The sequence below is a fragment of the Indicator indicator genome, chromosome 1 (assembly GCF_027791375.1).
Source record: "Indicator indicator isolate 239-I01 chromosome 1, UM_Iind_1.1, whole genome shotgun sequence".
NCBI lineage: Eukaryota > Metazoa > Chordata > Aves > Piciformes > Indicatoridae > Indicator > Indicator indicator.
In genome coordinates, this window is record NC_072010.1 from 91,821,235 (window position 1) to 91,846,954 (window position 25,720).

Genomic DNA, 25,720 nt, shown 5'->3' on the forward strand with positions numbered 1-25,720 from the left:
CAGCAGATTCCCAGCTGCCACACCAGATCTCCTGCAGCCCCATGCTGTGCAGATCTCTCACAGCTGCCCACTGCAGATTCTCCAGCAGCTTGGGCAACAGACTCTCTAGTCCAGCAGGTTCTTCTCCCCACCACACTGTGATGCCCTTTATAACTTCACACTGTGGCTAAAAATAGCAATGTCCCCTCAACCACGTGGTGGAATGCATGGCCAATACCATCGCTAGGGAGTCTCTAGGGTCCTTCAGTCAACCCCAAGCACCTTATTTCCCCTTACTCCTAATAGGCTTCCTGTTTCACAGACAGGAACTTTGCATTTTCTACAGATAAGGGCTCAGCAGGATTTGCTGCAATACTACCAGGTGCTCTGGAAGCCAAACAAGAGCAATAATTGCTCTCTTAACAAGGGCTTGACCTTGGTGTCTTCTTTGCTAGATTTGGCTACCTGAGTAAGACTTTTCACTATAAACAAAAGAAAGGTCCAATGATTACCACATCAAACCTATTAACTTTAACACTTTTGGGAATCCCAGCGTGGAACTAATTAGTAACAACAGTGAAACTGCTTAGCATTCCATAGCCTTCTCTACTCTAGAAAAATTCTATGGAAGCAGTATTCTGGTCTGGATGGATGATAGGCCAATGTAAGCTTTTGCCCATGCAGTTCATGAAAGGATAACCCTTATATTCTTCCATTATCAGATTTTGAGCAGGGCTGAGTTTACTTCAGTTCTCCACACAGATGTACAAGCAGCTGTGTGACCTCACATGCACTCTGGACTGCAGACAAGCCATAGAAAACAGTGTGAGACAGCAAAAACAGCTTTGGAGATACATAAATGGCAGTCTGTCATGCCCCTGTACAGAACTGATGACTGAGTGAAGGCTCTACCTAATCCATGGAACATGAAACAATTGTGAAACACTGCATCTCTGCAGCCAGAATTTCACTAATATCTTTAAGATGCAGTGTTGATCAACTATTATCCTTCATGGGGTAATCATCAGATTTCTCATTCCATGTGTCAGCCCTCAGGCCTGCTGATCTATTTAGCAGAGCTTTCCCATCATGGCCATGTAGGTTTAAAAAAAAAATAATCAGCAAATCGTGAGGGGAAAAAAAATCCACAAGTTAAGTAAACTCTGCATGTTTTACAATCAAAGAAAACACTGCTGCACACCTAATCAATGAAAAGAAAATCTTCAGTACTACACAATATCGCTCTACTTTGATATTGTATGGATTTGATGATCTTAGAGGTCTTCTACAGCCTTAATGATTATACGCTGTTCAGTTACATTGATAATTGACAAAGTAGAACTGCAGTTCAGCAATCTACCGACACAAATTCATACCTCCTTACTGACAGCACAGCCACTATAAGCCTTTATCACTTGTTAAGGCATGCAATAAAGCATAACTGCAAACATGAACAAGAAGTGTGTTATTAACACTAGTAACTTCTAATAATATGGTTTTAAAACTGTCTGCATTGGTCAGTCTTCTGAAGACTTTCATCACAAACATCTAGCACAGAATACACATGCCCATGCCCATCACACACACACCCCTTCCCTCCTAATAATCCTTGCTCTGGTTTCTACTTGAGCAAAAAGGGGTCCGGATCATACACAATTTGGCCCAACACTGCCACTTGCAGCCTCTGTGCTAGTCTGCACACTCTCCTGAGACACACAGAGCTTCACCCTCACATACCTTCATTAATGTGGGTCAGAGTTCCTCAAGTGCTATCCATTTACACCTTCTCCACCCTGGGTCATTCCTGCAAGCACAACAGAATTCTGGAGTTCACAATGCTCTCCTCTCTCTGGCCCAGATGGATCAATAGTGATCTGCCTGAGAGCTGGCCATTTGATCATTGTCAATAATAATGCTGACCAATATCATCTGCCCCCATGCAGCTATCATGCAACACTTCCCCTCTCTCCTCATACCCAACTCCACACTGGCCCTGATATTCATTACAGACACCAAGAACAAAGGGCACTAAGCACTCATGGTGCAATCCATAACTTCACATCAAAAAGTCTTCGGAAAAACATCAAAACAGAAAATGACCACTGCATAACACAGCACTTACCTCCATTTATACCACAGTCATCTCCACACTTGTCCAGCAAGATGCTGTTCTCCTCAAGGGTGTCTGGAGAGAGATCAGAAAACAACATTAGCCCCGTTTTACTCAGATTCAAGGTAATTCCTATTGTGCAAGTAGCTACAACTCGAAACCTTGCCAGCATCAGCTAAACACTAGAAAGCCAATACCTTTCCCCAAGAACACCTCCCGACCACAAGAGACACTCACCTCCATTACTTACACCACAGTCAGCTGTACTCCGAGACCTCTGGGGTCTGTTCTCCTGAATAAATCCTGGAAAAAAAAGACACCACAGAAGGTATATCTCACTGCTTTGCTTCACTTCACTGTAGTACAACTCATTGCTTTGAGACCAGCTACAATTCTTAAGATTCCCAGAAGCACTCAGGTTCCTTGTTTATTCCTTTACAGGCGACACAGTAGTAGAAGCTCCTTTCACTGTCCTGGTCATGACATCATTGTTAAATACATGAACAATTTTCCTAAATTCCTCCACTGCAGTCAGCCCCTGCCTCCACACTTGGCATAAGCTATTTTTGCACTCAAGCTCTCTCAGGATCTCCCTCCTTAGTCAAGATGATCTTCTGACTGGTCTGCTGTTCTCATGCTTGGAGAAAGTCCACCTTAAAGACCTGATGGCTCTCTTGAACTCCTCTCCTCTTTGCAACTGTCTTGCAGTAGATCCTGCCTGGCTGCTATCTTCCTGAGTAAGTGGAAATTTGCCCTGCTAAGCTGCAGGGCATGTACTCTGGTGCTTGCTTTCCTCGCTCCTGCCAGGAGCTGGAGCTGTTTGTTGGTCACCATAGCCAAGGCAGCCATTTGTGACTACATCCCCACCCAGTCCTCCTCAATCAGTGAGCAGCACATACAGCTGCACATCAGCCCTTGTTGGCACATATGCTAACCTGCCTGAATTTGTACCTGATACTGCCCAGAAGCCTTCTAGACTGCTTGAGTTGTTGCACTGCTTTTCCAGCAGATGCCAGAGAACTTAAAAGATACACACACAGAGAGTACTGTCTTTCACCACAGACAAGGAAGAACAGCCTGACTTCGCTACACAGAGTGGAAATCTTTCAAACCAAGCTCCGTATTGGCCACGTCAACTCTTGCTCTTCATTTAAGTGCTTTATATGCACACACTGGGAGACTTGAGGCCTCCTTGCAGAGATCTTCCAACAGGCAGCATCAGCCGAAAGACTTGAAGGCAGCACTTCAGCAGGGACTGCTACTTGACCACTATTTGCATCTCACTCTGACTGGGATTATTTAAGTTAATTTTTAAACCCCCAGTGATCTCCAGAACACGTTCTTCACGTTCATATGCTCTGATGGGGTCCCAATGGTGGTAACAACAAAACTCACTCTGCCCTTAACTACAGCCCGAGTTCTGGCTCCACCTGCTCCTGAAAGCCCTGCACAAAGGACAGGTATTCAGCATGCATGGCACAAACACCCCCACTGCCTCCAGTGAGAAGGATTACACAGAAGTTGCTCTGAACCTTTAAGTCCAAGTGCTCCTGGACAGTTGGTCTTCTGGGTCATTATCACTGCTCCACAGAACACTTACCGTTCTGATTCACACCGTTTTTCATCCTGTGCTGGTCTATTACAGGACCATTCTCCTGGTCCAATTCATTGTCTGAAAAGAGGCAAATGACAAAAGCTGTTCTAAACCCATTATAACTCATACACAATAAGGGGCAAAATCCTGGGTCTTCTAGATTTCCTTTTCCTTATTGCCATCATTGGCAACTTTTTCCATAAGCAGGAAAAACTTCTGCCTTCTCCAACTCCCTTATTATCATGTGCATGAGAAAAATGGTGGTAAAGTTAGTAAGTGAATGAATCCTAGGTTTAACAGCCTGGGCAAAATAAAAACCCAATGCTACATTTTTTGCTGACTTCATCTATAATGTTCCTAATTCACAGCCCCTCTGGAGTAAAAAGCTTCTAGAAAAAAAATACAGGCCCCTGACTTTTCTTGACATTTACACTGACTGCACCAAGAAAACAAACCTGGGACTTCGCTTTTTGCTTCAGCTGCCTGATGAATGCAGTCAAAAGGCCTTCCTGGACCAGAAAGCAAGCAGAAGATATCACATCCAGAAATGCTGCTTCTCTAAGGTCAAAAGAGGCTTGGTGTCTCTCCCAAATTAGCATTTTGCAATGTTGAGGCTCAGATCAATCTGCCATCAATATAAACAATACTGCCTCTGAAGCTGCAGTATTTTATTTTCTTGGGTCCTGCTCAGGGGTTTTTCCACAAAGAAAGCAAAAATCAGCCACACATGATGACATCCTATGAAAACACTCCTGCACTCTCTTGCATGCAAATAAAGCTAACATTAGACAAAATGGTGATTAGCTTATTTACTACAAAAATGAGTTCCCTCATATACGCTTAGTTCTTCCTCCCACAGATGATGATTTGCAAATGCAGCATGCAGCATCATTCTCATCATTCTCAGGAGTGATGCAGAAGCCCCAAGAAAGTATTTGCTCAGTGCTGTTTAACAAGCAAGGATTCAGGTCTTTTTGACTTCTTGTCTAGTGATCTACCCATCAACATTTACTGTTCCTAAGGCAACAGGTCTTTCTAACCAACAGGGGAATGATAATCTCTACACTCAGCACATGCTAATGTGGTTTGGACTTCAAAAGGCAAAATTTATTCTGTGATTCTGTGAATTATTTATTATTCTGTGCAAAATTTATTCCCCCCTTTAAGTCTCTTTTAGAAATTATTATGGAGGTACAGAAGAGTCTACAAAATGTGCAACTCAGCCTTACAGAGACTGTTTCCCTGTACTCTTAGCAGAAACTCCTGAGTAGTATCTTATGACACCTTAGCGTCATCATTTCCACTTCAACCTCCCTCCAGCAACCACTCAAGGTCCCAGAGCATAACCAACATTATCTATACTTATGCCTACAGCTTTACAAAATCTCTCTGAAGTGGGTTTACTTGAGGAGATAAAAGTTGCAGATTTGCCATAAAAAGACAGAGACAGCTGAGAAGACAAGTACTACCTGCCTTTTTTTTTCACTTCATTTATGTGCCACACTAACAGTGTGAGTTTAAACCACTTCTCTTCACAGATCTTAAAGAATGTCTAATACAAACATAGGCCATTCTAGTGTAAATTTCAATGCACTACCAAAAAAGGGGGGCTTGGGCTGTCTGTTGAGGGCTTTTTTTGGTCCTTCTCCTTTTTTACCTCCAAACCCACTTGTTGTCTCTTAGCTTCAGTGATCTCTAAATCAAGGGCTAGACCCACAGCTTTAACAACTATACTGAAATATCAAAAGAAAACTCAGGTTTTTTACATAGCACAGAGAAAAGGATTTGTCCCCATCTTTAGCTACTCAAGCTAAAGAGTGATTCACCACACCACAACACACACACTCAGAAGCCAGAGAACTGAGCGACCTTATTAGAACGGACAGCAGAAGCACAAGTGGACATCTGGACAGGAAGACAGGAATGCAGACAACCCTGAGAATCTGTACTGCCTGCAGAAAGACATCACAAACAGGTGAGAAGCAGACTGGTAATCAATGGAAAGAGGTAAGAAGTTCCTTCACTGTCTCCTTCTCTCATTTGGATAGTTACAAGGAGAAGACAGGCCTGCCAAACACAGCAAGAGGTGCTGCTAAGACATTTTTTTCCTGAAGCAACTGAAGCACGTTAGAAAAAGAAAAGCAGACAGTTGCAGACACTTGACCCACAGGACATAAACGTACACTGGTCTCATACACTAAAAGCAAGGACCAGAGTTCTGCACATCACACCAGCAGCCTGCCTGTCTTCACAAGTCCTTGAATGGATTATCAAGATATTACCAAGGTAAACTAATAGATCCACTAACAGCAGGTGCCCATGATTATCCAATATAGGGCCTCGAATGAGGCTTTCAGGCTGCATGTGCACACACTGAAAATTAATTCAAAAGCTTAGAGCCCACAAAAAAAAAAAAAGGCATGATCAAACACCTTGCTTCAACCAACAGCAGACGTTTACAAACATTTGCACCCCAAGACAGGTTTCTTACCTCTGTTTGAGTCAGTTTGGTTTGGCCTTTCCACAGAAGACGGTAAGGGACATTTTCCTGTAAAAACATTTATTTTAGAAAGTGTGTATTAATTTGCACTGGTTGACAGCTGGCTGAACATGAGCCAGCATGTGCCTAGACGGCCAAGAAGGCCACAGCATCCTGGCCAGCATCAGGAACAATCTGGCCAGCAGAACTAGCAAAGTCGTTGTCTCCTGTTACAGTGTGGAGAGCTGGAATTCTCCTCCCACACTGACAATAACCAGGCTAACTCAGTTCGGAAGCAGATGAAGCTGTATTTACAGGCAAAACTACAACCTATAATGAAACACAACGAATATGTACAAACATGCACTATTCACAACATTTACAAATATGTACAATCGACAGAAAAACACAACAAAGCTCCCTGGCCCCAGATGGGCCATGCTTCTTTCCCCCGACTCCTTCCCAGAGCTGGCAAAAGGGAAGAAAGCGAAGAAGCAGAAAGGTTTGTTAAAGTTAGCTTGTCAGAGTCAGTATGCAGGTGTGTGTGTTATCCAGACAGAAGAGAAACGCAGAAACGGACAGACTGAGAGACTGCCTGTACCTTGTTTCAAGTACTGACTCTTAAACATTTCTGTCTCTCCAATGGAAGTGTTTAAAATAATAATTATTTTGCTTTCTTACACCAAATTGTGATTTGTTTACATTCTTTTACCTTTCTGTTCGAATTCTGTGAGAAAAAAAATTAAAGACAGCCTTAAAACCATCACATCCCCCTCTGCTAGGCTGCACCTAGCTTTGAGCCTCTCACTGTAAGGAAGACATTGCATGGCTGGGCCATGTCCAGAAAAGGGCAACAAAGCTGGTGAAGGGACTGGAGAACAGGTCTTGTGAGGAGTGGCTGAGGGAACTGGGGCTGTTCACTCTGGAGAAGAGCAGGCTAAGGAGAGACCCCACCCCTGACAACGCTCAGAAAGGACTTTGTAGCTAGGTGTGGGCACACTCCATTCTCTCAAGTAACAAGTGATTGAACAGGAGGAAAAGGCCTCAGGTTGCAGCAAGGGAAAGTTAGGCTGCAATTCAGGGAAAATTTCATCACCTATAGGGTTGCCAAGCACGGGAACAGACTGCCCAGAGAAAGTGGTAGAGTCATAATTCCTGGAACTATGTAAAAAATGGTGTGGTGCTAAGGGAGCATGTTTTAGTTCTGGACCTAGCAGTGCTAGCTTAATGGTTTGATTTTGTGATCTTTAAGGTCTTTTCCAATCAGAACAGTTCTATCATTCTATGTGAATGTACTCCTTTCCCTCTCCAACGAAAGATTGTACTGCCACTGAGAACAAAATTTACATCTTCTCTTTGATGTTACCCATGTAGTGCTTATCTTCCTAAGGTATAATTTTTTTTTTTTTTTTGCTATCATGGTCATTCTTTTACCTTTCTGCTCGAACTCTGTGAGAAAAAATTAAAGACAATGGCTGGAAATTGCTGAAGTGAAATATCCAACAGAAGCAAGCAAAATTTTGGGACATGGTGGTGTTGGGCTGACAGTGGGACTTGATGATCTTAGAGGTCTTTTCTAATGTTACTGATTCTGTGAAAATATTCTTTGCCTCAAAGATGATTCAATACTTCTACACATGCTGAAAGAGGTTGGGGGAATTTCCACCCTTGGAATTATCCGCAGTTTGACTAGACAAGGCCCTGAACAACCTGATCTAGCTTTGATATTGTTCCTGCTTTAAGCAGCAAATTGGATTAAATCTCCAGAGAGTCCTTCTCACCTAGTTTATTTTCAGATTCATGCCACCACGCCCACAAACTAAATGGAGAATGAATGGGAAAGCATAGGGTCCAAATGCAATATACATTTATGTATGCTCTCATCAGAGCCTCCCTCCAGAATACCATCAATCAGTCCTTCCCAGATAGGAGATGCCCCTTATGCTCTTCACCATACAGACATCCACAAATGGTAACCCCATCTGGAAGCCACCAGGAATTTTCCATGTAGATGAGTCCTAGGATGAGGCAATGTATTCCTGGTTTGGACTCTCTCAAAACACAAAGAGAAGAGGTGGTGTTCACCTCTTTTGAAAACAGAATACAATTGGATATATTAACCTCAAAATGTGGCAGCAGAAGATAGCTAAGAAGTTCCTCCTCATGCCGAGGTGGAACCTCCCCCATGCTGTAGTTTGTATCCATTGCCCCTTGTCCTATCACAGGGTGCAACTAAGAAGAGCCTGTCCTCTCTCTCTTGAATCCCACCCCTCAGATATTTATAAATATTTATTAAATCCCCTCTCAGTCTTCTCTTCTCCAGACCAAAAAAGCCCAGACTCAGCATAAAGTATTTAACGGGCCCCAGTAAGAGCCTGTCCCAACAGTAAATCTGATTGTGAGAGCAGCTTCAAAAAAGCAGCTCTCAAAAAAGGCAGTGAAAACACACTCAAGTAGGAGAGACCATAGATACCTGCTAATTAGAAACACAGTAAGTTAAACACACAATCTAAGGGAGAAACATGCAAATACAAACTACAGTGTTTCCTTCTACACAGAGCCCAGCGTCCAAGTGCAAGAAAATTCAGGATAATCTTCAAGTATTAGGTTTTGCCTAAGTGGTACTTGTTTCTACCACAGTGTTTACAATACATCCCATGGTCAGAAACTTTCATACATTCTACAGAACTTCAATCAGCATTAACATGTTAAGGTCAATTAGAAAATACTATACATACCTCTTTTGTATTGGAGTATCGGTACTCCTATGACTATTAGAGTTACAATAATTACGGCAACAAGAGCCACAGTAAGACTGGGGCTGCCGGCTCCTTGAAAACAAGCAAACAAAAAAAAGATTGGTTAGTGTGCTGGTTTAAGGCCAGACAGATCCTCTCTTGCCCCGAAGGGACAAAAGAATGACAGTCACACAACTGGACTGAAGAGCGATGGAAAGTTTAAATGGAAAAGCAATTGGTGAAACTACAAAACTACAAGCATAGTGGCAAGAATATCCCAAAGTGTACAGAGTCCCTTATATAACACTCAAAGGCCTCCCAACTCTTCCCTTCTCCCCACCTGAGGGTCTACCCAAAGACCCCCAGGGATCTTTCTTCCCCCCCCCCCCTCCCCCCACTGCTAGGCTAGTCTCAGGCTGGCCAGGTCTGAGACTACCCCCCCTCTTTCTCTTCCTGGCATTATGTCTAGACAGGCCTAAGAGGCCTTGAGATACTCCCCCACCATTACCCGATAGAGAGCATCTCCCACAGGAGCAGAGAAGAAAGAGGAAGAGAATGACTTTGCAGGTGGATTTATAGGGTGCAGGATTTATGGGTAGAAATACACCCTTTCCCGTGTCCACCTTATTGGGTTGGACATGCAGGACACCAGAGGTGTAATTTATGTGGCAGTAGTGTTAGGCAACCAGCCTAAACTACCACAGTTAGTTAACAAGCAACTGTGTGATGATAGACCACTTCAGGAGACGTATAACCCTGAGCATGTTTCACATATGTTTTTTTAAAAAAGTAACCACCAGAAATTCATGCACCAGAGTCAGCTGTTAGCAAAGCCCTAAGCCAGCTCCAGGAAAATGACACATTAAGTCCCTTAGTTCAGTGAAGGCCCACAACTATTTGAAAGCCAGAGGCTTTCCACTTTTCAGCCTATGAAAGGCTGAGGCAGATCTTGACCAAATGAAATTTTAGCTGCTGTCTTGTACTGGGTGCGCATGGCAAAGTTTCAGAAGCAAGGGGGCTGCAGGAGTGGCTTCAGTAAGAAAATGCCACAAGCTGCCCCCATGTTGGACAAAGATGGTTCTTCTGCCTCCAAAACAGACCTGCTGCTGGCCAACACTGAGCCCTTCGGTGACAGTGGTAGCACCTTTACAACAACATACTTAAGAAGAGGTAAAAAACTGCTGCACAACAGCAGCTGGGAGAGAGGAGTAAGAATATGTGAGAGCAACAAGTCTGTAGACACCAAGGTCAGTGAAGAAAGAGGAAGGTGTTCGAGCAGAGATTCTCCTACAGCACATAGCAAAAATATGGTGAGGCAAGATGTCCCACTGTAGCCCATGGAGATTAATGATGAAACAGCACTTGGGAGGACCCCACACCAAAACAGGTGGCTGTGCCTAAAGGAAATTGTGACCCCATGGGAAGCCCATGCTGGAACAAGCTCCTGACAGGACCAGTGAATCCACAGAAAGAGAAGTCCACAGGCTGGAGGAGGTTTTCTATCCAGACTTATGATCCCCTGGGGATCCATGCTGGAGTTCATGAATGACTGCAACCTGTAGAAAGGACAGCAGCTGTTACACAACCTGGGCTTGCCAAAGACCCAGTAAAGATCAGGGCTTCACAGCCATTAAAAGTTGGTTACTTTGCTTCAGGCTCTTAGCTTACTTTTGTCGTGAATTAACTAGAATTACCACACTTCAGACTCCACTAGAGCATAAAATGAAGCCAATGAAGCCCCACTGAAGAGCCAATTTGAGCAGCAGCTGGTCTGCAGTCAAGGATCTGGATGCTGCCCAAGGAAATTTCCCAGGACTGGGTGAACTATCACTCCCCTCTTTTGGCAGGTGAATGCTTCTTCTGGATAGATACAAACAGAGAGATGTGTATCTCTATATATAGATATATCCTTGAGTGAGTCCTTGGCAGGGTGTTTTATATTTGTTCTTGTTTCTCATTATCCTACTGCAATTTTGATTGACAGTGAATGAATGTTCCCCAAGTCAAGTCTGTTTTGCCCGTGATTGTATCTGCTGAGTGATCTCCCTGTCTTTATCTCAAACCAGGAGGCTTTTGTCATTTTTTCTCCCCCATTCCATTGAGGAGGGGCCATGCTAAGAACAACTTCGCAGGTACATGGTGGCCAGCCAAGATCAATGCTGCATTTCCAACAAGTCTCTAACACATAATGCCAGTGAAAGAGAAAAAATTCTATACTGGTAAACCATGGAAATTACTTTTGCACAGAATTGGGAAATTCTGTCAGTTAGGGACTGCTCTACACATCTTACAAAGCAGATAGATACAAAAAGGAGAAAAGAAATTTTCCTGTTTCTTATTGCATGTTTGGAACTATCTGTGAAGGAGGCAATGAGACATGCTTATTAACTCATGCACACGCTAGATGGGAAATTTTATCTAACAGGTGCTAGACAACTCACTTGAAATGACTGGAGACTTTCACTCCAGTTCATGGCAAGCAGTACAGCAGTCATTACTTTAAATTACACCAGGCCAAAAGGTTCAGGAGAGATCTAAGTGCATCTCCCTCTTTATTATTAAGCATTTCAAATAACAGTGGAAGGTTTTGTCTGTTGAAATCCCTACAAAAAGTTATCTTTCCAGAGAAGAATCAAACTGTTAACCTCATACCTTTCACCAACCTTAAACACTCCTAGAGGACAAATGACTTCTGATGCTTTTTACTCATTAAATTCAGCTTCCTGAGAAGTCAGTAGAAACTTTACAGTCTAAGTTCATGCTGCTTCCCAACCTAGCCTCTCAGACTTGCATATATAACCTGAACTGTTCATTACCTTCTTCAGCTTGCGAGCATTGAGCCAAACTGATTTGAGAGCTCTTCTCTGTTTGAGAGGGTTTAACGGAACACGTAACTGTTGTGGAAGGACCATAATTCTTAGGGATGGAAATTTCTGGGTCGTGACTAGGTTGTGTCTCACTACCAATCTTCCACATGTAATTCACAGGCAGACGGAAATCCGTTGTACATCTTAAGTTAATAACATCAGTGATGTTGCAACTTATTTCAGGTTCTGAAGGGGGATCTAAAAGGAGAAAAAAATATTCTGCATTACTTTGGTTATACACAGCCTTCAGTTCTAGCACAGGACAAGGGCTGGAGCAACAAAAGCAGCAGGGTAGTGTACATATGAAGATGTAAGTTGCATGTGTGTGTACGCAGCAAATGTATTTCTAAAAGTGGCTGTTTGTTGTCCCTGCAGTGTCTCATTCAAGACCCCTCATGGCTCACTCTCAATAGGACTAATATACACACTGGTCAAATATACTTCACAAAGACCACACCACAACAATAGATCTGCACAGATACCATGGAAGACATAGATCCCCAAGCATCTGTAATATGCCTGCAGAAACACCTCCAGCAGGTATCCGCTCCCTGGGATAACTCAGTCCAGTCGCTCAAAGAGCCTGGTCATCTGCTTGAACATACATTCTGGAAGTCATTCCAAGGTGACTAATGACAGGCACACAGGATGCCACCTCTGAAAAACTTTTTAAAGTGCCTAAGAAAGTTAACAAGAGAGCCAAAGAACAGCCCCCTGTTTCTGTTTGCTTTCCTGACAATAATCCCCTTTCTAGCCTTCTTAAAGTGAACAAAGTAGTGCAAAATAATCATGTAGTTCTTCCATTACTTACCTAGGACAATAAGTTCATGGGTTTTGTAGTAACTTCCTTTTTCAAAATCTACATACTCCAATACATATTCGCCCGCATCAGACTTTTCCAAGTGATGTATAGTCAACCACCCATTTTCCTTGTTAAGTGAGCCTCTGTCCCAGAAGTATGTCACTTGGTCTTGCCCTTCCCATTCAGCCACCTTATTCTTGTCTTTCTTCCAAATAATTTCAAATGGTTTTTGGTATAATTCCTCTTTAAAAGTAAAATTTTCTCCTAGGATGCCAAATTGCCTCTCACAGCAGATGAGTTCTACAGGAGAAAAAAAAAAAGAAGTTGTTACTTTATAAAACTACTGTTTGATTAATCTTGTATGCACTATCAGATACTGATGACACACTCTGTCTTCATCAAGGTCATCAATAAAAATGTTAAACGGAAGTGGGGTCCCAACACTGAGCCCTGAGGAACACCACTTGTGACCAGCTGCAAGCTGGATTTAACCCCATTGACCACCACTCTTTGGGCCTGTTCTCCCAGCCAGTGCTTTATCCAACAGACTGTGTGCTCATCCAAGCCATGAGCAGCCAGTTTGTCCACAAGAATTCTGTGAGAAAGGGTGTTAAAGACTTTTTTGGAAGTCTAGGTAGACAATATCCACAGCCTTTTCCTCATCCAACAGTCAGGTCATCTTGTCATAAAAGGAGATCAGGCTGGTCAGGCAGGACCTACCCTTCACAAACCCATGCTGACTCGGCCTGATCCCCTGGTTGTTCTCTATATGGTGTGTAATAGCACTTGAGATGACCTGCTCCATGATCTTCCCTGGTACAGAGGTCAGACTGACAGGTCTATAGTTTCCCAGATCCTCCTTTCTTCCTTTCTTGTAAATGGGTGTTACATTTGCTACTCTCCAGTCCATTGGGACCTGCCCAGTTAGCCAGGACTTCAGGTAAATAACAGAAAGTGGCCTGGTGAGCCACACATCTGCCAACTCCCTCAGCACCCTTGGGTGTAGCCCATCTGGCCCCATAGACCTGTGTGTGTCTAAGTGGCATAAGCAGGTCAGTGACCACTTCCTCATTTATTGTGATGACTTCATTCTGATTCCCCTCCCTGACTCCTAGTTCATGAGGTTGGGTGTCCAGGGAACTGCTGGAACCACTGCTAAAGACTGAGGCAAAGTAGGCAATGAGCACCTCAGCTTTCTCCTCATCCTTAGTCACTATGTTTCCCTCTGCATCCAACAAAGGATGGAGATTTTCCCTAGTCCTCCTTTTGTTATTAATGAATTTATAGAAACATTTTTTATTATCCTCAATGGCTGTAGCTCTGTTGAGCTCTGCTTTGGCTCTAATTTTCTCCCTGCATAGCTTTACTACATCTTTATAGTCCTGATGAGAGACCTGTCCCCTCTTCCAGAGGCCATAGACTCTCCTTTTGTTCTTGAGGTCCAGCCATAGGTCCCTATTCAGCCAGGCCAGACACCTTCCCTGCTGACTCATTTTTCAGAGCACGGGGACAGCCTGCTCCTGTGCCTTTAAAACCTTCCTCAATTATCACTCCCACATCTTTCCAACACAACTCACCTGCCTTTCTTTGTCTCCTGTCCTGTTTAGACAGTTTTAAACATCTCACTTACTCCTACTACTCCAGTGTGAACATCTTTTTCCAGCTATCTCAACTAGTAATTTCTAAAATTAAAAGAACCCAGAAACTCCAACATCGGTGCTTCGAGACCATAAAAAAGCAGGATGCTGGCCAAGACGAAACATTGTTCTGATCTGATGAAGTTTGGAGCCTTATTAAGAGATTTTTGTTTCATAAAGACGCTTTCTAGAGTGTCTTTTCCTCCAGAAGTCATCCCTCTTTGCCTAGGGATCTGTAGTATGCAATTTCTTTTTTCAGAAGGCTACAAATAAGAATGATATTTCTCTGCTTTCTCCCTCTCTTTATTGTACCCAGTTATTCCAAGACAAAATTTATACAACGAAGTAGTGCTACAATAAAGCCACTCTAACAGCCTCTACAGAAATCATGACTACCTGTTTCTGTATCTCCTTTAACCAACTCCAAATTCTTTCCTATGTCACGTCTTCTATCCTTCCAAACCATTAACATAATGAAACTGTTACTAATAAAGAGAAGCTAACATTGTGACACTAACGCCTCTTCTTAAAACGCATCATCTCATCTCAGAGCTACAGGCGTGGGGACAGCTGGAGAGACAGGGGTGAGGCCGGGACACACAGCTACTGCCATGCCACTTCTCTCACTCAGCACACCTTGGGGCGGCAACAGCCAGCCCAGCCCACCCATCCGAGGAGGGACAGTGAGAGGTGCTCCTCCGTGCCGCTGAATGGAGCCAGGCGGCACGGGGAGGGAAAAACAAGAGGGCTCGGGATGGGTCTCCACTGCCACCCCCTCACGACTTACCCAGGAAAGGCACAGAGAACCTCCACAGACAAATCAGCAACTTCATGCCTACTCGCAAAAAAAAAAAAAAAAAAGCCCAAAGATTGAAGCTACTCCCGACAGTGCCCGTGCGCCCCATTCCGATGGAGGGCACCACGCTTCTGCAGGAGACGGCAAGGAGGGACCAACACCTGTGTAAGTGGAAAAGCCACTGACGCGGGATCTCCTCAAAAGACACCACCACACTTAAGCTTTCCCCCTATCCTCCTCAGCCTCATCCCTACTGACAGTGAAGGCTTCATTGCACGTGGGTGCCAGCCAGGGTATGAACAAAGCCTAAAGGTTAAACTAGAGGCCCCTTGAAAGTTTCACTGGAGAGAAGGGGGAATTGCAATTCATCTTGTCTGGGTATTTTGTTCTGTGATACTATATGGTTTATTATGGGTTCTGGACAATCTCAGGATAAAGGGATTTTGAAAAACAGCCCTGTGGGTTGTATACTAAGACACTGGAAAGATCTGGAGGGAGACCCATTAATGCAAAAACAGATAACTGAATACTGTAATAATTGGTAGCTGATGTATAAATCAGAGGATCAAGAAAAACAGAGAAAAAAAAAACCTGAAGTGAACTGTTAATATCTTGATAATGTGAACTGTGAATAATAATATGTATATATCAGACTGAAATGTGTTAGTGATGGTAAATGAGCTCATGATGGTAATTCCTGATTAACATCTGACAGGATCAGGGATGCAGATATTTGCAGTGATGCTAATATACGGTACTAATTAATAATGTTGGCCATGTGCAAAATGCATTGTTCTTACCAGGAGGGTAGGAACTGTCTGGGAAGATGGGGGATGTATTAGTTTCGGTTAAATTAACGAGGCGGGAATTATAAAATAGTTATTTTTATTTTCCCAAAACCCCACCCCAAAACTACATACAAAACTGATAGAACTATTTACAGGTTCTATTTGGTTGTGAATTCTTCCAGGATGCTTATGGCAATTTTGATACAATTTAGAGAGTTCAGAGACTGGAAAAAGCTATGACACAAATAGCTTCACCCACTTATAAACCAAAGACCAACCAATAACCCTTAGGAAGATACCAGCAGGCCAGGGTTTACTCCCAAGGATCAGAGTAGGAATTTGGACATGGTCCCTAGCTGGCTCGCTTTGCTGACAGGCTCCAGAAACTGTCGGTTTGTAATCCAGTTCGAGGCTCAGGCTTTATCCCAGGGCTATGGACCAGACGCTCAAAGCAAGGCAGGACACTCGAGACGACGAGGCTTGAAGTGAGGCGAGGCTTCAGCAGATGTGAGCAAGGCAGATTTGAGCGAGGTGGATCTGAGCACAGCAGATCTGAGCAGCAGCCCCTAGGCTCCCTATCCACTTGTATATATACAAAATGCCAGAGGTCACTTGGTCCAATGGGGCAATAAAGCTAACATGTAGCTGCCCAATGGAAAGTGTTCTGCCAGGTTATGACCATAAAAAGCAGAGGCCAGGACCTCATATCTGGGGAAGCTTACGTGCTCTGACCCCAGATGGGCATCTTGTTTACCAGATAGGCAAGGTCCTGTCCCCTTTGTTCCTTTTCCTGCATTGCCCTGTTGTTGTGGCAGGAAGGAGGGGAGAGAAAGGACCTGTCTAGAAATCTTGAGGCCTGTCTGGATTGGTACTGGGCCATGTGTCATCGCCTACCACCACAAGGGGGTGGGGGAAGGGCAGCACAGCCTCTCCACCATCCTCAGCTCTGCTGTATTAACAGTCTTGTGTGTTTTGGTTTGTGGGTTGCTGGTTTGGTTTTTTTTTTCCTGTATTCTGCTCCATCTGTCTCTTGTTTTCTAGGTGATGTTTGGCATGATTTGAGGATTGAGTAGCATGGGGGTGTAAACTTTGGCATTCCTTTTGCAGAGAATTGGGTGAAATTTCTTGTTTGGGCACTATGGCCTGCAAAATCTGTTTTAGGACTGTTGTTTTAGATTTGCTTCAGTAGTTTTGGTGAAACAGGACTGCTTTCAACTGCTGGTACTTCCTTTCCTACCCAATACAGACAGTATTAAAATCCTTTTGTGGCACAGTGGGGGAAGAAATGGAACCTGCTGACAGTCCAGTGTTGAGAAGAACTCAGGGAAACTAGTGTCTATGCATACATAGTACTGTTAAAACTGTAATGATTTACAGGCCTACACTGAGAAGATATAGAGACTCTGCTGGAATTTGTTCCTGGGATAAAGCAGCAGAGAAAGAGTGACTCAGAAGCATTGACTTATATCTCAAAAGGGAGGATATGAAATGAAGCTCTGAAATTGGAGAGTAGAAAAATTTAAAAAAAATAATCATTCTGCATGAAATTTAAATTGGACTAGAAAAAAATTGCTTAAATTGTATGAAGGCAAGGAAATTGTTCAAGGTAGCTCAGGACAGTCTTGAATCCAGAGGATGCTAGCAAGTATGAAACTACTTAGTATGTTGTTTATTGGTTAGTTGGTGTCAGAAAAGAAGAAGAAACTGCAGAAAGTAGATGGAGCAGCAGTTGCATAGGAAAAGGTGAAGTTAGAAGTCAGGATGAGTAAAGCTGCAGAAAGAAACAGAAGTGTCTGAGAATGATCAAGACTCAAAGGTAGAGGTCATGGAGGGAACGTCGGTTGTGCTTACTGTAGAAAAAGGGAACCTTGGAAAAGAGAATGCCCATGTCTTTTGGGTGGTCAAGAGAACAGAGGAAGCAGTTGAAATGAAGGCAGGAATTGCATTCGATTGAAGGGGAGCAGAAGAATTTAGTAAAGTCTCCCAGCTAATCCTCTGGTTCTAGCTAAGCTGGGGAATGAAATAATAAAATTTCAATTGATTGAATTAAAAGAGCTACTCATTTAGTAAAAAATAAGTTTTAAGGGACCTACAGGAAAAATAAATATTGTTGGTGCCACAGGGGTAGAAACTCTAGACCATTTTTACAGCCTATGAAATTTTCAGTTGGAGAATTGTGCAAATTATCTTGAATATAAAATTAAATAAAAAGTAAACCAAGTTAGAACTATACTGCAAAGCCAAGATCTACAGGCCACCCTCAGATCCACACGAGACGAGACCAGACAGGAAAGAGCAAATGCCTCCAAAAAGAGGTGGATCCCAATAGAACTTAGGTACAAGCAAGACGATGAAAACTTCAGCTATGACAAGGACTATGCAATCCTGGTAACTTCCAAGGAAATGAGGAATGAAGAAAACAGAAGATTAAAACATCAGCTCCACAGAAATAAAAGTGCCACCAGGGCCAGATGCCAGCTGACTTTGATAGTACAATTGAGAGGAAAGTACAAATCTCCAACAACTTTTGTAAGTTTTGTGGGTTTGGGGCTTTTTGGTTTGTTTTTACAACAGCCTGAATTTTCAGTTCCGCTGCCTTGTTCCCACTTACATCTCTTCCGCATGCTGAATCTCACAGACCTCTCTAGCTGCTTCCACCCTGCTTCCTACCCAAACCTCTTCCATTCCCCTTGTCTTCTGATTACTTGTCCAGTCTTACTCTCCCCCTTGCTGGCTGTGGCCACTGCTACCATGCACTTGTGTACTAGGTCTGCTTGGGAGGGAGTTTGTTTTCTTCACAGCAGCCTGTACAGTGCTGCGTTTTAGATCCATGACCAAAACGGTGTTGGTAACACACCAATGTTTTAGCTTCCACAGAACAGTGCTTCAACAGCCTCAGGACCTTCTCTTTCTCACTCTTCCCAATTCTAGGAGTAGACTGGGGACAGGCAAGAGGTTGTGAAGGGGACACAGCCCTGAGAAGTGCCCTGAACTCAGAGTTATTCCCTACCCTATGTCCTACTCAGCAATAAGTAGCCATTGTTCAAAGAAGACCACTGATGGGAAGAGGTAGGTGATTGCCTTTGCATTACTTCATTCTCCCCTTCATTTTACCCCTCCATGTATTGTCTCTCTTGACCCAGGAGTTTTTCTTGCCTTTACCCTCCCAACCCTTTACCCCAGTATCCTGAGGAGGAGTGAATGAATGACTAGATTGGGCTTCACAACTTGTTTCCAGATTTCTACCCACCTCTGACTTTCCTGTGAGGCAGGAGGATCTGATTCACAACCACATACCTGAAATCCTGGTGTCTGCTTTTGAATTAAGGATAGAATATGTCCAATCCAAAATTTTGCAGCTCAGATCTATTTCTTCAAAGATCCAATATGGAAGTTCTGAGCCCAGTGTGGTGCCCATCTCGACATGGATCTCTGGCAAATTTTCTTAAGCTTTACAATTTTTAATATAAAAGCAACTTTGATGAGATACCTCTTAATGAGCTTCATATTGGAAGTATCCACTGAGCTATAATTCCAAGTAGGAGAAGACACTCCTCTCTCTGAATGTAAATGTGCAGGCACTTGCTTTTGTGGCACCTTCTGGACTTGTCTGGATTCTTTTTGCCAAATCGTTGCTTTAGAACTAAAGTTCTAGGTAAGTCTGTTCATTTTATACTGCACAAACATCAACAAAAATATTCCAACTCAATTTGCTCATACACCAGGACAAAGGTATATTTACAGCCTCACCAGAGTCACACCAAATGTAGCAGCAAAAGTTTCACAAAGATAGCAGAGCATCTCTGCCTTTCAAGTACCATGGCAGAATGGCTAGGACATTGGTCAACCAGCACTCACGTCTTACTTGGTTACGTTGCGCCCCCTTAACAGCAAGGGGACACTGGTGATTTAACAGCCAAGATACACACAACATTATTAGCAAACATTACCTGCTCACAACTGTCATCATTGTCCTAAATCAAGTAGAGTTTTTCCTTTTACTAAGGAAACCACGTGCAGTTTGTCATGCTGCTTTTTATTCCCCTTTTTGCACAAAATTGAATTCAACTCCATCACTTCTATCACTTGGACAATAATACAGCCTTATAACCTAAGGATTTTAGCCTTATGTAGTCCTTCTGTCTTCTGGGCCTCACACTCCAGAAATTACCTCTGAGCATTATGATGACCTGATTAATAAATTGTCCAGTCAGTTACTCTGATCATTTATTTAACCTATCTTACTATAAAAGACTATGGAAGCAAAGGCATTCTCTAGGAGGCAAAGAAAGAGTGGTGCCTGTCTTTACAAGACTCTTTCCTACATGCTGTTCTACAGCAAGGAAACTTCATCTGTGCTGCAGTCCACACACAGAGCACTGTTCCAGGGAATTCACCATACAAAACAGAGGTTATTGCAGGACCATGGTTTCGTAATGTTTTTTACTATGATGGCCACTCTATGGGCCACTGGTGGGAAGAGAGCCCATTAAACCACACAAGTACGTTCTGTGGTTATAGCATGACAGGCTCTGAGTATACAAACTTAAGATAACCTAATCACCTAACTCCTGCTTCAGGTTTATATAGGAGACTATAACTGACAGTACTTTGAGACAACCTACATTCAGCTGGTTTTCCTGCCAAGAACATAAGCAACAAGGCCCTTCTTCAGGTCACAGACAGGAGCAGGCTGCAATGTGCGAACTCGTATACCAAAAATCTTCTGCCCTATGCCCCAGACAGTTGAGTAGCTCAAGGCAACTGAATGAACAACAGAATCCATTCACTCCACCCTCCCTGCTCTCCTGCTTTTGCAGTATCAGGGTCTTGCTCTGTTGGCACATTCTCTGGATTAAGCCACCACCAGTCAATAACTTCATAGGGTTTTTTTCTGATCACTAACACAAAGAGCTAAAAATCAGTGAATGGCCAGGACAGTACATGGCAGCATGAAGTGAGGGAATCCTCACTTTTGTTAATGATCACTGTCCTGCAGGATTTTGGTTCTTTTTGATCTCTAAGCTTTCCTTGGGAAGAGAAATGGGTTGCATTTAAGGCTATGATGGACAACTAGAATGAAAAAAGCAATTCAAATCCTCAGGCCACCCCGCTCCAGTTCTCAGCATCTTACACCTACTTTCCTCTCCCAGACCCGATTCTCTTTTAAAAAGCAGATGTAACAGGTCCTGCCTCAGGGACATCCAGGAAACTCCCAATGTAACAGAAAAGTCACCTAGAAATCTTCAAAGTAGAGGAGTGATAGGGAAGTCTGTATTCAGTCAGTTATGCTGCTTGGCTCATCTAGCATTTGTGACATCATTTAAATCCTGCTATTAAATGCGGGAGGAAGGAAGCTGTCTGCTTCCACCTACTACCATTCGGGCCAGAAAATAAGCACCCAGGGACAGCCCATTCTTAGCCTGATGCTCGAAGCCTCCAGCTTGGGAACAGCCAAGCCCAGGGAGGCACGGGGGCAGCTCCCCCAGGCCGCAGCTGCCAAACCCAAATAACCACTGCTATGCCCTCACTTTGCACGCCCTAAGGCAGCAGCAGCCAGCCAGGCCACCCGGGAAGGGACGGTGAGAGGTGCCCCACTTCCCATTTCTGCTCCCTCCAACCTGGCACCACTGAGGAGAGCCAGGTGACAGAGAGGGAAGAAAAGCAGAGAGCTCAGGAAGGGTCACTACTGCCACCCCTCCTCACAACTTACTCAGGAAAAGCACAGAGAACAGGAGCCAAGCCTGCTGTGTCAGCAGCGTCATGGCTACTAGCCTAATTTGCAGGCAAGTAAATGAAGCTGAAAGATGAACACTGCTGCCTGCTCTGGTGGCAGCTGCATCTCACTGCTGCCAGCTATGCTCAGACAGAAACACCCTGCCTGCACACCCCCACTCTTCATTTCTCTCGCACTGCACCATGCCAGAAGTGAGCATCTTATTTTCCCCCTCCACCATAGGCATCCTGTGGCCACTCTCTTTCCCCTGCTTTTGACACTGTCTCCCACAGCATTCTCCTTCAGAAACTCATGACATAAGGCTTGGGTAAGTGCACTCTGCACTGGATGAAAAACTGGCAGGATGGCCAGGCCCAAAGAATGGTGGTGAATGGAGTTAAGTCTGGCTGGCATCCAGTCACTAGTGGTGTGCCCCAGTGTTCAGTACTGGGGCCTGTCCTCTTTAATACCTTTATCAATGATCAGGATGAGGGGATTGAATGCACCCTCAGTAAGTTTGGAGATAACACCAAGCTGGGTGGCTGTGTTGATCTGCTAGAGGGTAGAGGATCTTTACAGTGGGGTCTGGACTGATGGTGTCACAGTCCAACAGTGGGTAATTTGGCAGAAGTTAAACCCCCTTGCACTCCCTTGCTGGTGCTGGGTACAGCTGAGCTTAACTCCTGATTTATGCCCAGCTGGACCTTAAATGTGACTAACTTTACATTCTGAGGAACAGAATTAAGACTCAAACAGCGTCAAGTGCCTAAAAGGGTTTATTTGGCTGACTGCAAATAAATACCGCAGTGGCTGAGCAACGATGACACAAACAGGGGGTGGGAGTGGGGCCAGACTGGAAGGTAGCTATCTGCCTCTCTCTGAGGCAGCTTTTCTCTCAGGCACACACCAGGGCAGGAAGACAGGACACGCAGGCAGATACAGGCAGGCAGTGCAGGTACAACAGGCAGCGGCTCCTCACAGCAGGTAGCAACCGCTCCTTCTCCCAGCAGACAGTTCTCAAGCAGTTCCCCCAAGCAGCTCCCTAAGCAGCCGCTTAAGCAGTCTCCTAAGCAGTCTTTTACAGTTTCACACCCTGCTGCCAAGCAGTTGCCACCTGCCCTGACTGGTCAGCGGAGCGCACACCTAAAGCCATCTCCAGGGCTTCAAAACCTGCCCCTGTCTCCAGGTGTTTCTGCCACCTTCACCGCCAGGGAGCCCTCAGGGTCCTAAGTATCACCAGGGGGTCTCCCAAGTTCAAAGCCCCTTATTTGACCTCAGGTGGCCAAGTGCCAAACTCCCATATACAAAACTATTATCCCAAATGATTCTTCCAAACGATGCTGAGCCATAAATATGTTTCTGGTCTCTTACAGATCGGACAAGGCTAATTGTATGACGTTTAACAAGGCCAAGTACCACCTCCTTCACTTGGGTCATAACAACCCCATGGTAAACTAGAGACTTGGGGATGTGTGGTTGGAAAGTTGCAACTTGGAGAGGGACCTGGGTGCACTGCTGGATAGTCAGCTGAACATGAGTTAGCAGTGCGCCCAGGTGGACAAGAAAGCCAATGGCATCCTGGCTCGGATCAGTGTGAGCCTAAGCAGAGAGATAACCTAACTCCTCAGATCCATCTGCTTATTAAAACTGAGTTCCATTAGGATGAGTGCAATGAGGACAGGCTGGAAATCATAACTAAGGAGATACCCTACAGTGCAAACAAACTGGCAGAATTACAAGAGAAATACAGCTGGCTCCCTTGGGAGCATGAGACTGAGTACGTGTGGACGGTCCCTCTTGCCTGGGGAGACAGGATAAAGCTGACTGAGGATGAAGCCCAGGGCTATTAGGATCCAGGTGTATGTCTGACAGTGAAGGATAAGCGTGCACCCCAGTACCTGACTCAGTGAGCAGCTTATTGGGCTGGAGGGATGGGCCCCCTGGAAAGGGAAAACACAGTAGCCATCCCCACTTCAGGTTTAAATTAGTTTAACTGAAAGTGTGCAGAAAGCAGCTTGCCTTCAACTAATGCAAGAACCATAGCTGATTCTACAGCAGCGCTCCCTGATGCTGCTAAAGGCTACCCCAGATTGAATGACACTGCTGATAAGAAGCTTTCCTGACTCTTTCCAATTGTGTGTCATCCAAATTCAGTATCACCTGAGGGCTGCACCCTCAGTTTCAGCCACGGGGCAGAGAGGATCCTCTACAGCAGCAAGGATTTTGGATTCTTTGCTCACCTGGGTGGGGGAGCCCAAGACTTAATCTGCTATAGTCAGTTTGAAGGGATACCAGTAGGAAACTTCTAAGAGCAAGGCTCTAATCAGGAAAGCAAAATTGGATGGGAGGTTTACAAAATGCCCTAAAAAATTCTCAGGCCCGGCAACTTATAGGAACTAACTCTGCAAGGCAGGCCTAGGTAAGGGGATACTAAAGAGGTGATAGATGGCCTTTCCCTTCCTAATTTGCAGTTGTTGATGAGGACATGGAAGGGACCAGACAAAGATTTTGAGACACAGTGGGATAGCTCACGACTGGCATGTGGTGATGGACAACTATGTGCTTTCTAGGAAGGACAGGCTGACAAGGCAAGGTGGTGGAGTTGCTCTTTATGTGAGTAAGCAATTAGAATGCATTAAGCTTACCCCAGGGTGAGACAATGAAAGTGCTGAAAGCTTATGGGTAAGAGCTAGGGGACACACAAACATGGGAGATACTGTTGTGTGCGTCTACTACAGACCACGTAACCAAGAAGTTGTCGACAAGGCCTTCTACAGGCAACTGGAAGTAGCCTCAAGATGAAGTGCCTTGGTGCTCATGGGCAACTTCAATCACCCTGATATTAATTGGAAGGTTCACACAGCCAGACATAACCAGTCTAAAACGTTCCTGCAGTGTGTTGATGACAAGTTTCTGCTGCAGGTGGTTGAAAAATCAACAAGGAGAGATGTGATGCTGGACCAACAAAGACCTGGTCACAGAAGTTAAGGTTGGGGGCAGTCTTGGCTGTAGTGACCGTGACATGTTAGAGTTTAGTATTGTTAGGGAAAGAAGCAGGGCAATAAGTAGAATTTCTACCATGGACTTTAAGAGGGCTGTGTCCTCTTCAAAGACCTACTTAGAAGTATCCCATGGGTTAGGGCTCTAGAGGGTAGGGGTGCCCAAGAGAGCTGGTTAATATTCAAACACTACCTCCTCCAAGCTCAGGACAGGTGTATTCCCTTAAAAAAAATAAATTAAAAATATCAAGTAGAGGATGCAGGGCCCTGCACATGGATAAGCAAGGAACACCTAAACAAACTCAAACAGAAGAGCACAGGAACAGGCTGCCCAGAGAGGTTGTGGAGTCTCCTTCTCTGGAGACTTTCAAAGCCAACCTGGACATGTTCCTGCATGGCCTGCCCTAGGTGATCTTGTTTTGACAGTGGGGATGGACCTAATGATCTCTGGAAGGCCCTTCCAACCCCTAACATCCTATGATTCTGTGATTTGGGGAAAAGAAAGTTTCTGCTAACTTCCTCTCACAATGGGGATAAGTCAGCATAAGCCCATCCCCACTAAGTGAGCCAGAGTGGGGGGCAGTGGATTTATCTTCGAAGGCTCACTGAAAACTCCAAAGGACAACTCCCTAAGATGGGACAAGTTATCTTGACATTGAAAAGTCCCCTGAATATATATGCTTGAGTAGCCACTGACACAGAACCAATACTCTTGTTCCCTCTTTCTAGGGCTGGTCCAAGGAGGGGTCGAGTTTTTGTTCTTCCCCTTGCAGGAAAAAAGGGTCAACGGTCACCAGCCAAGAGCTGAGGGAAGGATATGGGCCTTTCCCACTCGCCGTGGCGCGGGTGAGAAGGCAGGGCGCGACCGCGGGCCGGCTAATCCCGCTGGTTGAAGATGGCGTCACCGCCGCGCCCGGGGAACCACCACCGCAGGCTCTCTCAAAGGGCCACGCCAAGCCCCCACCTTCCCACGTTCCTCCTCGGCCTGATCTTTCCTGACGGGCCGCCCGACCACCACCACCACCTTCCCGCTCCGCCCAAGGACAGCCTGCCTTAGCCTGATGCTCAGAAACACAGGAGTGCAGACGGCCACGCGGGGTGCGATTCCCTCCGGGCCGGGCCGGGCCGGGCCGAGCCAGGCCGCAGCTGCCAAACGCGAACCGCCACTGCCATATTGCTGAACTCACTCCGCACACCGAGGCGGCATCAGACAGC

General features: G+C 44.7%; 1 protein-coding gene across 1 annotated transcript; it reads right to left on the reverse strand.

The window, feature by feature from the left end:
• Window positions 1–1,748: 1,748 nt before the first annotated feature.
• Window positions 1,749–21,555, reverse strand: LOC128972059 (lymphocyte function-associated antigen 3-like). The gene is made up of 7 exons (XM_054387893.1): window positions 21,504–21,555; window positions 12,579–12,869; window positions 11,717–11,965; window positions 3,690–3,761; window positions 2,327–2,392; window positions 2,102–2,164; window positions 1,749–1,783 (listed from the first exon to the last, which is right to left on the reverse strand). The coding sequence occupies exons 1-7, from the start codon at window positions 21,553–21,555 to the stop codon at window positions 1,749–1,751; spliced, it is 828 nt and encodes a 275-aa protein (XP_054243868.1).
• Between the last annotated feature and the right edge of the window lie 4,165 nt (window positions 21,556–25,720).